The sequence below is a fragment of the Dendrobates tinctorius genome, unplaced genomic scaffold (genome assembly GCF_039654945.1).
Source record: "Dendrobates tinctorius isolate UK_male_01 unplaced genomic scaffold, ASM3965494v1 ptg000102l, whole genome shotgun sequence".
Taxonomy (NCBI): Eukaryota; Metazoa; Chordata; class Amphibia; order Anura; family Dendrobatidae; genus Dendrobates; species Dendrobates tinctorius.
Genome location: NW_027361770.1, coordinates 6,652,566 through 6,669,104, shown reverse-complemented (window position 1 = coordinate 6,669,104; position 16,539 = coordinate 6,652,566). Strand labels below are relative to the sequence as shown.

At 43.5% G+C, this 16,539-nt stretch overlaps 1 protein-coding gene across 4 annotated transcripts in view; it reads left to right on the top strand.

Annotated features, from left to right (window-relative positions):
- The window catches only part of COL15A1 (collagen type XV alpha 1 chain), a 1,161,047-nt gene that overhangs the window by 837,795 nt on the left and 306,713 nt on the right, over positions 1-16,539 (top strand). For all 4 annotated transcript variants that reach the window (XM_073587711.1, XM_073587710.1, XM_073587708.1 and 1 more), the window contains 2 exons: positions 778-811; positions 5,563-5,643. In XM_073587711.1, the coding sequence (XP_073443812.1) occupies positions 778-811; positions 5,563-5,643 (115 nt within the window). The remainder of the gene's footprint in view (positions 1-777; positions 812-5,562; positions 5,644-16,539) is intronic.

The following is a 16,539-nucleotide window of genomic DNA, read 5'->3' as shown; positions in this document are numbered from 1 at the left end:
GGGTTCATAAGACACCTATTCATTACTAATCCTATAGTTGTATGGTAAATAAAGACACAGCCAGAATAAAGTCCTTTATTTTAAATAAGACTAAACATAGTTTTCCATTTTTATTTAAGCGCCTAATTCCAGCGAAGCCCTCATTCTCCTGTAATAAAAATAAAATAAAAAACAACAATATACCATACCTGTCCGTCGTTCTGTCCCACGCCGTAATCCATGTCTAGGGGAGAAACAGTTTCCAACCGGGGTGGTGCCAAGATGTTTCCGTCCAGGCTGAGAACCACTGGTGACTGAACTGGTGCGTACGCAGCCTCAGAGACCGGTGGTGACATCATAGAGGTTACGTCCATTCACTGAGGCTGCGCTCCCAGCCGGGCTAAACTGCTGTGACCTCGGTGACATCCCTGTTAGCACCGTGAGAATGGCAAATACAGATAATAAAGGGAGCCTGTTATAATGAGTATATTCACACCCTACCAAAGCAATGCCAGGTTAATCTGAATGTGGCTTCAAAGCTGGGCACATCAAATTTCTACAACAAACAAGTACTATTTTCATCATTGCTCTTTAGTAATGTCTCTCAGACAGGTTTGTTTTAGACATAGATCAATGCCTCACTTGCTCCGTCAAAAACATGTACAATCCATTGTATTATAATTACAGGTTTTGTAGTTCAATTATATCATAAGCAAAAAAAAAAAAAAAAAACTAACTAACTATGGAACTAGTCTGGATATTACTACTTCAGTGTAACATGATTCTTGTTTCATGCAGGCTCATACATCTGGAGAGGTATCTCAAACATGTGGTACGTCAATTGATTATTTCCTGAAAAATCAAAGAACATACAGTCTCCGGGAGGTGGTGCAGTGCAGTCTTAGAGACCAGTAACAGGGAAGATGCATGTAGCGGCTTATGTGTATATAGAGTACAGTGTTACTATCCTGCCTTATCTACACTGTGTGCACCATTATTAAGCAATTATTTTTTTCATGAGTCATTTTATTACTGAACAACTACAGCGTGGTTGGTCAACTCAAAGGGTTAATAAACCTGAACCCTGAATAATTAAGAAAGACAAAGTAAAGTTTTGTCTTTCTTAGGAGAATATCTACATTGCAGAAACATTGGACAACTATTAATGTGCAGAATTATTATGCAACTAAATGGAAGACATCATTTACCCATCTCAAATGTTTATTTTCATCTGTTAGTGAAAATAATAACCAAACAACTTAAAATGTACAAAAATACAATTTATGGCATTTTACAAAAAATCTCAGTGACCAATTTAGCCATTCTTATGTCAGTTTCTTAATCTGTGAGATGATCACATCTTTTGGACAGCACCAACCACAGCCTCCCAGACATCTCTGTTCGTAGAGATGTACTGTTTTCCTTCACTGTAAGTCTCCCTTATAAGAAGGACCCACAAGTTCTCAATGTAGTTTAGGTCATGCCAATATCGTATCAAGATCTAGAGTGTTCCATCCGTCTGTAAGACTTTTAACAATTTTTGACTTTTCAGAGTCAGTCAAATCTTTCTTTGCCCATTTTGAAAATCAAGCTGCTTAATAATTCTGCACGTCTTGATAAAGAGTGTTGATATCATTAGGTCTCATCCTCCCTCATTACACAAATACACATCCCCTGATACACTTCATCCATTAAGCATTCAAGGTTATATAGTTTGGGGTTGGAAAACATGCAAAATATGATATGGTCAAAATTCTCACTTGACTAATATTTCTGCACATAGTGTAGTTATTAATTTTCTTGCCTTTTAATAATGGCTATATTGCTTGTGCTGTCCCTATCAGCAAAGCTGACAAGTGAGCTAAAGGAAGAGGTATGATGGTGCCAGTGTGAAAACGAGAATACTTAGTTAGATATGGAAGTGTTGTTTGCTTAAGTTTTTCCTTTCTGAATTAAACTTTTAGGGAAAGAGACCAAGAAATTATATACCAGAAATTTAAGGGAACCTGTCAGCTAAAAAAAAAAGCCCCAAAGCCCAAATCCTGTTTACCTGCAGATATAGTGGTAAATAGCATTTTAAACATGTCTGAATGACTTCCTAAAAGAATGACGGTACAGAAAAAAATGAAGTTCTATTCTCTCTCCAGCCTCTCACTTCTGGTCATCTGGGCGACACAGGGGACAATGACCACGCATCAGATACTACACAGTGAGCGCGCTAGCTCATTGTAATTACTCCCCCTGCACATTGACTGTCTGCAGATAAATAGTATTCTCTAGCTGTTTCCCTTTAAATACTTTAGTATAGTAAGAAAAATAGATGAATATATTTGTTCTACCACCACTAATCTATTCAGTGTTCTGCTTATAATATGGACTTACAGAACCAGTATCAGTTAAAAGGTTACACGCACCTGTTCCTGCATGATATCTTTTTTATGACACATTTGTAATTTCCATGAGTTAGCCCAGTTACGTAATATTAATGTTTTTAATATTAAATTTGAACCTAGCTATTGTGCAAGGACAATTATAAGATATAGTAAGGCTATGTGCACACATATGCAGAAATTTCCTGAGAAAAACCGGACTTCCCAGGAAATCCGCATTTTTTTTCCGCGTTTTTTGCGTTTTTTTTCCGGAGCATCCTAACACAATGAAATCTGCAGATTTTTTGCAAAATTAATGAGCATGCTGCGTTTTTTCCGCAAAGCATTTTTTATTGCGGAAAAAAACGCATCATGGGCACAAAAATTGCGGATTTCATTCTAGGATGCTTAATGTATGCGTTTAAGTGTTTTTGCAGGTGAAACACGCTAAAAAATGCGAAAAATCCTGAACGTGTGAACACAGCCTAACAGTCAAACGTTTGGACAAGCTTGCCTGTTCTTGCAATGGTTTGCCTTGTATTGGATAGTGCACATTGAGCATTAAGACTAGAGCACAGCCACAAAGAACACTTATGGAAACAATGAGTAAATAAACCGATGTGAAACAGAACAAAATGAGTTATATCTTAATTGTCTTAATACACTCCCCTTTTATGTAATGCTGAAAGCGTTACATACCCTTGGTATTAACCATCTTCATCAGGTAGTCATATGGAATGGCTTGTGTGCTTTGAATTTGGAATAAATTACCAACAGTGTCACCAGCAAGGCACTTCCACAGCTTCACACCTCACCCTCCATGTACTCATGTAGAAATCATATGCTCACCTTTTCTGCCTTTCACAAAGACATGGCAATTGGTACTACAAATTTTAAATTTCTCTTTTTTGCATCAATCTGATCATAAGTGCCTGCTCCTGGCAGTCTACTCTGGACAGTTGATGTTAAGATGCATCTACTACTTGATGTCTGTGCATCCATTATGACTGCTATTATCTGAGATGCTGTCGAGTTATGGTTCCTGAACTGATGACTATGATTACCTTATCCTTTGTATCAGAGGTAATTCGTGGTCTTCCTTTCCCGGGACAGTCTTCATAAGAAGCAATTTCATTATAATGATTGATTGTTTTCCTGACGGCACTTGAGGATAACTTTGAGGTTCTAGCAATTTTGTGGTCTGGCTTACCATCATGTCTTAAAGTAAAGATGCGCTGTCGTTTTTCTATATCTAGTTGAGTAATTGTTGTCATAGTCTGCTTTAGAACAGTTGTAGAATATGGCTCAGCACTTTTTGGAACTGTGTACCAACGCTCACACCTGATGATCGCAAACACTTTCTTTAGGCCGATGATTTGACAAATTAACTTTTGAAGAGGCATATCTGTTCAGTGGAAGCTACTCCATGTGACTACCGGATGAAGCCTTGAGAGGATAGCAAGGATGTATGAAGTTGTGATCAGTGTTAAGGGGGGGGGGGGGGGGAGATTTAGAGGAATCTGGATTTTTTTCCTGGTTTGCAATCTCTAATCTGGTTTGTATTCTGGTTTGTTTTACATGTGCTTTTACTCCTTGTCCATTTGTTATTTTTCTGCATCTACAAGGTGCATATTCGAGTAGGAACAAGGAAACCCAATGCATGAAAAGACGTTTCAAAACTTTTGACCCTTGCTGTATATAATATTGTAAGCTTCCAAGCAGGTCCCCTACTACTGTTGTTAACTGTAGAATATTGTGTTACTCTGTAATCTCGTATATTACTTGTATATGATGGTTAAGTTTTTAAGTTAAAAACATGTACTATGCAATGTGGCTAACTCATGCAATTTACAAATCGATCGTTAAACTAAAAATGTGTATGGACACTTGTGCAGTAACATAAAATAATTCTTATGTTATCGGAGTCTTTGACCATGCACTCCCATTGAGCCCAGTTTTAGACATAGCACAATATTGTAAACATCTGACCTGTAGCTCTATCCTTTGCTTGTAAACTGTTCTTGGCCAAGTAGTAAAGTCATATGATAAAAGAGAAAAAGAAGATATTTACTATGTATTAGATCTGTCATCAGCAGAAATTCCTTTTATTTTTTGATGAATCTTATTTATTATTTTAAAAAAATGTTTACCATGTTAACAAATGCAATTGCCACGACACAGCTGTCGGGTGTCCTGAGACCAGGGGCTCCTTCCCTGTCCCTAACACTAGGGGGCGCCCTAGCTTGCCCTGTTTCCCAGGATACTTCAGATGGCGAAGATGCCAGGGCAGCCGCCCTTGCCTTATCTCCTGAGTTAGACCTCTATCTGTTCTCTTTCCCCACCCAGGAAAGAGGGGGTGCTACTGTGCACCATAGTACACCAACCCGTCAAACAAGGCAACGCAAACAAGGGTTAATAGAAAACTCCAGGCATACAAAATATTCACTAACATATAACATAGGAATGCACCAGGGTGAGAAGGTAGGGGAATAAGCCAAAATAGAGAAGGATAAGGAATTACCACGCATACAAGCAAAGCAACAGTCACTAATAACTCCTTCAACTCTCCTCATATGTGCTCATTTCCCACCGATAGCCATGCGGCAAAAGCTACTCTGACGAGGATTAGTAACACAGCCCAGATTATAAAGGCAAAAGGAGAGGCTAATCGATCTCACGAACTCAGCTTTGAGCACACAGGGAGTTCCAACATGGCCCATTAACCCCTGTTCTGCCAGAAGGAAAAAACAGATTTAAAATGAAGGAGAAATGCTTCTTCTCAGCGCCAGAGTAGGAGCAATCAGACGCTATGCTTTTCTGGCTCCACACTGTCGTGGTATCCCCGTAACAGCAATTTGATGCTGATCTTGGATCTTCAGCAAGTAAAGAAAATCTTTAACCAAAACACAGTTGTTTTTAACGCTTTGTAAACTATTTTTGCAAAAGTTTAAAACCTCATCATAAAGTAATTGTGTAAAGGAAATTTCTGTTGATGACAGCTTGTATGAATATACTCCCTTTCTACTTTGTGTGGTCATGCAGTTTACATACAGGTTTTTTGAAAAATTCCAGAGGGTCTAATCTAATGAAGAAAATAATAAATGTAAAGAACGCCCTGGATCATAAAGTATTAAAATTAATTTGATTCTAACAAACATTTACATTGATGCAGTTTGGGGAATTAAAAAACATAATTTACTGTATTTGTACACAGATTTTAAAGGAGAAAAAGGGTCATTTGGTCTGCCAGGGTCTAAAGGCGATAAAGGAAATGTTGGCTCTCCCGGACCTCCAGGTGTGTAGACGTTACAAACTTGCAAAGCCCTATACAGTATATGAATTTTACCTGTGTCATGTCAATTAATTGTCTATTTAAATTGAGTTTGTCAGTAGGCTCAACTCTCCTAAGTCATCTATGTGGATATATAAATCATAGAAAGTGGAATAAAATGTCACCCTGATATTTGTGATCTGATGTCTTAAGATATACAGTAAATGGATCTGTCTTAGAATCTGCCCCTATGGCTTATTGTAAATGAAAGGAGGAGTTACCGGTGTGAAACATGTAGATTAGGAGAGCAGGTTGTCTCATACTAGTAACTAAAAGAAAGAGATGGATTAGGCTACAAGAATACAATTTCCTGAAGTTTTATTCGTTCATATAAAAAAATTCTACAAAACATCCATAACATTCCAAAAGAAAAATACCACCAACGCATTTCAAGTGCATGTACTAAGGGTGCTACATGTACCAGAAATGCGTCGGTGGTGTTTTGCTTTTTGACTGTTATTGATGTTTTGTGTAATTTTTTAATATGAGCAAATAAAACTTAATGTACAGGTGATGCTCACAAAATTAGAATATCATTAAAATGTTAATTTATTTAAGTTCTTTAATACAAAAGGTGAAGCTCGTATATTATATAGAGTCATTACAAACAGAGTGATCTATTTCAAGTGTTTCTGTTAATATTGATGATTTTGGCTTACAGCCAATGAAAACCCAAAAGTCATTATCTTAGTAAATTAGAAGACTTTATAAGACCAGCTTGCAAAATGATTTTAAAATCCAAATGCTGGCCTACTGAAATGTATGGTAAGTAAATGCATCAATGCGGTGTGGTATGGAGGCGATCAGCCTGTGGCACTGCTGAGGTGTTATGGAAGCCCAGGTTGCATTGATAGCAGCCTTCAGCTTGTTTGCATTGTTGGGTCTGATGTCCAGAGGAAGATGAGACAATACCCCATAGATTCTCTATGGGATTAAGGTCAGGTGAGTTTGCTGGCCAATCAAGCACAATAATACTGTTGTTTTTAAACCAGGTATTGGTACTTTTGGCAGTTTGGACAGGTGCCAAGTCCTGCTGGAGAATGAAATTTCAGTCTCCAAAAAGCTTGTTGGCAGAAGGAAGCATGAAGTGCTCTAAAATTTCCTGGTATTCTGCGGTGCTGACATTGGTCTTGATAAAACACAGTGGACCTACCCCAGTAGATGACATGGCTCCCCAAACCATCACTGATTGTGGAAACTTCACACTAGACCTCAAGCAGCTTTGATTGTGTGACTCCACACTTCCTCCAGACTCTGAGACCTTGATTTATAAATTAAATGCAAGATTTACTTTCATCTGAAAACAACACATTGGACCACTGAACAACAGTCCATTTCTTTTTCTCCTTGGCCCAGGTAAGACGCTTCTGGCGTTGTCTATTGACCCTGAGTGGCTTGACCCAAAAAATGCAACACTTGTAGCCCATGTCCCGGATACGTCTATGTGTGGTGGCTCTTGAAGCAATGACTCCAGCAGCAGTCCACTCCTTGTGAAACCCCCAAATTTTTTAATGGCCTTTTCTTAAAAATCCTTTCAAGGCTGTGGTTATCCCAGTTGCTTGTGCACCTTTATATCCACACTTTTTCCTTCCACTCAAGTTTCCATTAATATGCTTGGATACAGAACACTGAACAGCCAGCTTCTTTAGCAATGACTTTTTGTAGCTTACCCTCCTTTTGGAGAGTGTCAATGACTGCCTTCTGGACATCTACCAAGTCAGCACTTCCCCATGATTGTGGAACCTACTAAAACAGACTAAAGGTACCGTCACATTTAGCGATGCACCAGCGATCCCGACCACGATACAACCCGGTCAGGATCGCTAGTGCATCGCTAAATGGTCGCTAGTGAGCTGCCAAGCAGGCAGATCTCACCAGCGATGCAGCAGCGGTCAGCGGTCGTTACTTACCTGTTGTCAGGATCCTGACAGCGCCAGCATGCAGCCTCCACTGAGCAGGGACTCACCAGTGCTGTAGGGGTCCCGGGGACAGTATCAGCTGGAAAGTACAGACGCACAGGACCTGCACGCTGAAGTATTAGCAAGCAGGCATGGGACCTACGGTCATGTGACCACAAGGTGGCGGGGCTTAGCGTCCTGCTTGCTAAGATGGAAGAACACTCAGTCGGGCAAACCAGAGATCATACACAATACGGGCGAACGAGGTACAGGAGGAACAAGCAGATGGGAGGTCAGACGAAGCCAAAGGTCATACACAAGAGGGCGGTGCGGTACCAAAGGGATGAGCAGAGAGCAGTCGAGTCACAAGCAGAGGGTCATACACGAGAGGTAGCGCAGTACAAGAGGTTCAGGCAGAACTCGTAACAGGGACAGAATAGGATCACAACCAAACAAGCAAGTTATCAGGCACAAGGCACACATATACAAGAGGTCACTTAACTCAGCCGAGGGCAGGAGTATAACTGACACCGGACCCAGGTCCAGTGAGCATTAAATAGCCGCCCTCTGCCAGAGAGAGGCAGAAACATTTAACCCCCTGTCTGACCAGGACGGACCAAAGCGAAACCCCGTCCTGAATCATGACACCTGTCAGACGCGGCGATGAAGTCCTCTCGCCCGTGTCCACGCGTTGCTCGTCGGCGCCAGCAGGAAGCCCAGCAGGAAGTGGCCGACGAGAAAACGGCCCTGGACAATCTCGCGCGATCAGCGATAGACAGTGGGGGAGCCGGTCGGAGGCAAGTATCACACTTAGCGATATCGCTAGCAATATCGCTGCTGCGTCACAAAATCGCTAGCGATCTTGCTTAGTGTGACGGGGCCTATAGGGACTCTTTTAAACACTTAGGATGTCTTTGCAGGTGTTTGTTAGTTATTCTAATTTACTGAGATAGCGACTTTTGGGTTTTCATTGTCTGTAAGCCAGAATCCTCAAGATTAACAGAAATAAATACTTGAAATAGATCACTCTGTAATGACTCTATAGGAGTTTTACTTTTGTTTTGAAGAACTGAAATAAATTACCTTTTTGATGATATTTTAATTTTGTGAGAAGCACCTGTAGCTAGATCAATCTCAAATTCGTTTACTTGTTTTCCCACATGAGCAGTGGTGTTTATCCAAGCTCTGGATAATTAGACTACTGGAATGAGCTAGCTACTAGAGATGAGCGAATAGTTCAATGTTCGATTTGGAATACGTTCACAGAATTTGCAATATTCGCCGATTAATTCGTTGAATATTTGCTGAACATAACCGAACGCCATTTACGTCAATGGGAGGCAAAAACAAACGCACGCACATCACCTTATAATGGCCCCAAATGCTGCCATAACACATCAAATGAGGGACATACACCAGGAAAGTGGCCTTAATTCACCTACAGTACAGGTTTTAGCATGGCACTGCAGCAATCAGCCAGGCATGAGGTATTGGGGTCTGGGACGGCATTTACAGCTTTCAATTTAACATCACAGTAAGTTGACATGGGTGAGGGATCAGTGTAGGGCACCTTTGCTGGGAGCCCTGATACCACATGCAACACCTCCACCTGCTTTCATGCTGAGCCACACTCAGGTGGCACAAATATCAGTTTTGTAGACTACCATTGTCAGAAAAATTTAAGGATAATAACACAGATAGTTGAGTCCAAGGAATTGGAGGCCTGATAGTCTCTGAGGCCTACTACTACAGGCAACACGCATGAAGGAGACCCAACCAGGAGTTTAAACATTTACAAAAATTAGTGCCATACACCAACAAAGTGTCATCAATTGCAATAAAGTAGAATTAGTATAGCGGGGACAGACACCTCTTTCACTAAAGCCAATCCAGCAGATGGAGACTGTAACGGGCGATGGTGGAATCACTGTTCCGTATCCCTCTGAAAGCCTGGAAGAGGCGTAACTAGGTGGCCTACCAAATCCCTACTCAGACAAGTGGCAGCAGGTGAAAACTGTGAACCAAGAAGGTACAAAGAGGTGGCACCAGGTGATACTCCATAGCTGACCTACAGAGTGGCAGCTGTACCCCTACAGGGGGTAAGCTGGTAGGGTCCAAAGTAGAGATGAAAAAAATGCAGGCCGGCACTGTAGGGACTCTGAAACCACGGATGCAGATGGGACAGATTGGTGCTGGCAGGTGCGATCTGGACTGGCTGATGGACAGAAGAGCGCAGACAGGTACGAGCAGATCGGCACAGACAGGTAAAAACAGATGGGTACAGGGTAGACAAGCAGACACGCGGACCTGGGGCATTCAAGGCAAACTAACAACGTAGCTCAGTCACCACCATATTGGAGAAGCCTTAAATAGAAGGTGTCGCCCATTTATAGGTTGGAAATACCATAGGTTGATGCAGGCGGTCCCTTTAAGAGAGAGGGAGCGTGCGAGTGCACCCTTTAAGCATAGTTCCCGGTCCTACAACTGAACCTTGGTGGATACCAACACATAGGGGGCGAGATGAGGAGGTGAAGTGTGAGTGTGAGACACTGAATGTCGAGGAGATCCAACAAAGGGCCAAGTTTGTATTATCAACAGATCAGAAAGCCTGTAGTAAGAGGGAATGGTCCACTGTGTCAAAGACAGATGCCAGGTCCAGGAGAAGGAGGAGGACAAACTCGCGTCACTTTCATTTGGCGGTTAGTAGGTCATTGGTGACTTTAGTCAGGGCAGTTTCAGTGGAATGGTGCGGTTTGAAGTCAGATTGTACGCGGTCAAAGAGGGAGCGAGAGAAGAGGTGGGAGGACAGTTCAAAATGGACAAGTTCCAGTAGTTTTGGTGGCATAGGGGAGAAATGATATCGGGTGATAGGTAGATAAGAGGATGGGTCAAGGGTGGGCTTTTTGAGGATGGGTGTGATCGAGATATATTTCAGTCAGGATGGAAGACACCAGTTGTTAATGACAGGTTGAAGAGATGGGTTATGCTTATGGTGAAGACTGTGGTAAAGTTTGGAATGAGGTGGGACATTATTGTGTCAAGTTCACAGGTGGAGAGGCAAAGTATTCAGCTGTGATGAGAGGAGAAGGAGGGGGAACTGGGGGACACAGGAAGGAATTGAAAGTACTGAATAGCTGGTGTCACCCCTATCTCATTGTAGAAGCCGGTTTGTTTTGCTGCAGTCAGAATTTGCACAGCATTTTTACAACTTCTGTTACTGAATGGGCAACTCTGCTCTCTTTCTTTGGCAGCTGTACAACGGTATACTTTGTAGATGAGGGCCAGAATGAACATGTGCTCCAGTAGATGGCAAGCACTGCAAAAAAGTGGCCTCTGCTCCTCTTCCTCCACCTTAACATTACACACAGTACAGTCCTCAGTAATGGCACCCCAATTAACCTTTTTTTCCCCTACAACACAACTCTCCAAGCGCTCAACTGACTGTTGAAAACCACAGATGTCTGCAGATCTCTTCACACATTGTATGCCATGGGCATAGGAAGTGTACTTTAAGGATTCAAAGAGTCGAGGAGGAAATCATCTGCACCGATGGCCAAATTTTTTCTCACTTTGATCCACGGCCGGACGAACTTTTGTACGAGTATAAAACTAAACCCTCGTCAACAGATGTTAACCCCATTGGGTGAAAGTGATCCATTTGTGACGAGACTCAGATATTTGATGCGCCTGCAGACTGTACTGTTCTGTCAAGGCAGGAAGAGGAGGAGGATGACTCTCAGGTTGAGGAGTGGGAGAACAGTTGGGATGACAATGAGGTAGTAGATCACACTTGGTGTAAACTAAAGCGGGAGTCACACATAGCAATCTCGCTAGCGAGATCGCTGCTGAGTCACAACAGCGATCTCACCAGCGAGATCGCTGTGTGTGACAGCGATCAGCGACCAGCCCCCCTGCCGGTATCGCTGATCGCTGCAAGAAACCTCTGGACATATTTTTAATCGCTGGTCTCCTGCTGGCCAGCACGCATCACTGCGTGTGACAGGCGGGAGGACCAGCTATCAGCTGTAGAAAATAATAAAAAAAAATATTGTTATTCTCACCTTCCGACGTCCCGCGCAGCCATCCCGCCTCTCTCCACGCTCTCGGTCCCAGTGATCCTTTGCACGAATGACCACGAGACCATGACATTCTCGCGGTCATTCTCGCAAAGGATTACTGGGACCGGAGCATGGAGAGAGGCAGGAATGCTGCACGGGACATCGGAAGGTGAGAATAACAATATTTTTTAATTCTATTTTTTTACAGGGATATGGCATCAGCGCTAACGAACACAGCGATGCCGGGCGCTCGGCATCGCTGTGCTGATCGCTGGTGAAGCTGTCTGTTTGACAGCTCACCAGCGATCACATAGCGACTTACCAGCGATCCTGGCACTTTGATATCGTTGTCGGGATCGCTGGTAAATCGCTATGTGTGACTCCAGCTTTAGAGGCATGCAGCTTAGTTGCTGAGCAGAGGAGGAGGAGGAAGACAAGGAGGTTATAGAAACAAATAGTTATGCAACCACGACAAACAATGCATTTTGAGGCCTAAGGACCCCGTCACACGTAGCAACGCACCAGCGATCCAGACAACGATATGACCTTGTCAGGATCGCTGGTGTGTCGCTACATGATCGCCAGTGAGCTGCCAAACAGGCTGCTTCACCATCGATCAGCACCAGCGACACGGGGGTAACGAGAGACGCACGTCGCTTAGTTACGCACTGTGTACCTTAGTTACCAGCGCGCAGGTGCAGGGAGCTGGTAACCAAGGTACACATCGGATTTCTAAGCGGCGTGCGGCACATAGAAACCTGATGTGTACCTTGGTTACCAGCTCCCTGCACCAGCGCGCTGGTAACTAAGGTACACATTGGGTTTCTAAGTGCTGCGCGCCGCTTAGAAGCCCTGTGTTTACCTTAGTTACCAGCGCCAGATCGCTGATCGCTGGTCTCCCGCCTGTCACACGCAGTGATGCGTGCTGGCCAGCGGGAGACCAGCAATAAAAAAAAAATGTCCTGGCCTTTCCAGGACGATCAGCGATACCCGGCAGGGGGGGCCGGTCGCTGGTCAGTGTCACACACAGCGATCTCGCTGGTGAGATCGCTGTTGCGTCACAAAACTTGTGACACAGCAGCGATCTCGCTAGCGAGATCGCTGTGTGTGACGGGGGCTTAACTCTGGCAGAGGACAGCAACGTTAATGGTTCTGCAGTTGGCTATCTTGAGTATTTTTTTCAGACTGGAAAAATCTAAAAAAAATCACGTTGGCTGTCAAATTTAAAAAAAAAAAAGACCAAGTAGCGTAAAAAAAATTAAATAATTTCAGTACTACATGCATGAACTGGCACATGTGCGATCAACATGCATTAATCTGGGAATGTATTTGTGCTAAAATGCAGACTAGCGGGTCTCGCCAACCACATCTTCTGATTCTTTCTCCTCCCTCACCGTGGCAAGTGTTGTCACACAGGCCGAAGAACCTCCACTTGTTTACCCCCTACATTTGGGGTGATTGGGAGACTGTCAGCTGATATGGAATTGTGCATGCCTGCTGTTATTGACTGATTTTACATACCAAGCACACCCCATATTTCTCAATCCACCGTATCATCCCCGCCTGCACCTCTCTCACAGTCCAGAAACATATGTTCACCCTACTCCACCCTGTGTTGGCACAGCAGCAAACCCTCATTTGTGCAGTTGTGCTCACAAAAAAGATTCTTTACTCCTACACAGCAAAGTTAACAGCTTGAATTTCACCATCTTCAATCTACTACTAATAATAATACATTTTATTTAAATATCACAAACATTACGCATAGCTTTACGAGTCAACAGTTTATATAAAACAGTCAAAAGTTACCAAGTTTAAGATGCTGTATATGCTCGAGTATAAGCCGACCTGAGTATAGTCCGAGGCACCTACTTTTGGCAGGGAAAACTGGGTAAGCTTATTGACTTGCGTATAAGCCGGGTATGTATTGTCCTCTTATCCCTGTCCTGGTATGCTCCCCCATCCCTGTCATTGTGTGCATTCCTCCCCATCCCTGTGTAGGTATGCATGACTCCCTGTCCCTGTCATTGTATGCATGCCTCCCCGTCCCGGTCATTGTATGCATGCCTCCCCGTCCCGGTCATTGTATGCGTCCCTGTTTGTGTCGCACCCCAATCCGTCCCTGTTTGCATGGCTTCTTATCCCCTATCCCAGTTTGCATGTTTCCTATTGAAAAAAAAACAAACACATCCTACTCGCCTACCTGCGCGCCCTGGGTGCTGGCACTGCATCTTGTTCCGCCCGCCGGCACCTGCAGCTCTTCCTGCCGAGTGGTCACGTGGCCCCAATCATTAAGGTAATAAATATGCTCTTCACCCCTATGGAAGTGGAGAGCAGTGCATATTCATTACCTTAATGAGTGGGGCCACGTGACTGCTCAGCAGGAAGAGCTGCAGGCACCAGAGGCCGGACCGAGTTGCAGTGCCAGCACACAAGGTGTGCAGGTAGGTGCATATGATGTTTGTTTGCTGGTAGCCTGCTGGTAGGCGGCTGCAGCTGGCACTGTGCACTATTACATCAGCGGCATAGGCTTTAGCCACAGCCACCGGCTCCTGCCTCTGTGACCCACCGCTCCCCCTCCCCTGCTGGCTTTCTGGGACAATGACTCGTGTATGAGCCGAGGGGGGCGTTTTCAGCACAAAAAATGTGCTGAGAAACTCTGCTTATACACGAGTATATATGTAATCAAACAATTCAAGCAAAAATAATGACGACCCTGCTCTTCATAGCTTACAATCTACAATGAGATGGGGGTGACACCAATTGCAGGTGCTTATTTACAATGATGGTACAACCATCTTGAGAAAATGAAGGGGGGGGGGGGATAAAGGCTGCATGAGCCTTATGGGTACGGTTGAGTTTGATGGTGAATTATTTTCAGAGAAGTAGAGAATAAGCTATATATATATATATATATATATATATATATATATATATATAAAAAGGACTTTGATTAGGGAACGTGATAGGCCGCCATAAGCACGTGTTTTTAGGGAGCACCTAAAAAATGTCCAAGTTGTGGTTATACTCCTAATTTCATTGGGGACAAAGGGTAAGAGGTGAGTCATCTAGGTAGGAAATTGAACTGAGTTAAACAAAGTCCAGATCAGGGGTGTTACTGTCTTTGTCTGTCTCAGAGTTTGAAAGTTGTGAGAGGCCACGAAAATTGGCTAGACATAAAAGCTGGGATGTAGTTGGGAAGGTGGAGCTGTTGAAGTCTCCCAGGATCAGGGATGTCAATCCTGGGGACATGTAGTGTGGCTGCAACGCATAAAAGTGGTCAAGGAAGTGGGCGGGTCAGCCTGGGGGACGGTATATGACTGCTACTCTGAGGGAGAGAGGATGGAACACCCTGATGGTGTGAACCTCAAAAGAAGAATGGCATCCAATCGGCCTGCATTTATTTATTGGGTTAAAAACAGGATTGTTGTTGGCAGCGAGTAGTGTAGGAATATCGTGGAGTTGGCAGTGATCGTACAGTGAGATATACACATTCCATGTGTTGTAATCTGGAAGTGGATAAGCCGTACGCTCACTATTACTTTTCTGAGAATTAATTATTGTGAACAGCCTGTGGCCTCCTCAGATGATTCGATGCCCAATCAGGTCATTTTCTGGACAATAGAGGCCAGCTGAGAGCTATTCGCTACTAAGATCACAGCGCTTGTTTCTGTATGACTCATAGCCTGCGATCTCTCTGATTATTGCAAGGCCACCCCAATCTGTTGGCCATGGAAATGCACCCTTTTCGCCTTATGGATACGGACGGTTTCTGAAAGCTGATGGCTTTCGCAGTCCCCCCAATACCAGTTGCCCAGTCACCATTACTTCTCTAAGAAAGATGTGCCTACGCTACAGCAACAAGTCACAAACAACATCACCTATTCCCTGAAAAATTCTATTTCAACAATGACACCTGGACGAGCAAGCATGGACAGAGGAGTTACAGCTAGATGACTGGGCACTGGGTGACTCTGGTGCCTGTGGGGGCAGTCGGAGAAGCGGCTGCTCCACAAGTCTTGCAATCCCCAAGGTTTGGAGGGAGCTTGGGAATGGAGAAATAAACCACAACACACCATAAGATGGATAACTAAACTACTAGACAACAGGGGCTGGAGAACTAAAATAGTAAGCAGCTAGGGTTCTAGAACTAAACCACTACACACCATACAATGGATAACTAAAATAGACAACAAAGATTGGATAATAAACTGCTAAACAGCTATGATTGCCAAACTAAGCAAATTAACACCAGAACATGGAGAACTAAACTAGTACACACCAGGGGATGGAGAACTAAAGTAGTAGACACCAAATAATTTTAAAAAATGGCATGGGCTCCCTCCTATTTTTAGGCTGCTATTTTTAGGGTGGGGGGGCAATATCCATGGCCTCTTATCAGCCGAAGAATACCAGCCCCAGCTGTCTCCTTTAATAAGACTAATTGTCAAAAAATGGGGAGGACCCCACAACATTTTTTTAAATTCCATCAGCCGCTCCTGCTCTCACTGTTATTAGTGGCAACAGGCGTCGGCTGATGCGAGCGGTAGTCCCATCAGCCGACACCAGTGACTGGAGGTAAACTTTACATCTCGGATCATTTGACAGTGTGGGAACCTCGGCTGTCTGATCGGGGTGATGATTTTACCTCCAATCTGAAGCAGTGTTTGCCACACTGTCATGCACATGACAGCGCAACAAAGACTCGATGTTCTGGGTCCCAAACCCAAACAGTGACACGGACTTCCTGGTGAAGTCCGTGCCCGAACTTTACTGTTTGGGTTCATCTATCTCTACTAATTTTAAATTTGTGATCTATTAGTACATCCATGTCTTTTTCACATGTGTTGTTGCTTAGCCTTATTCCTCCCATTCTATATATGCTTTTTTCATTTTTCTTGCAT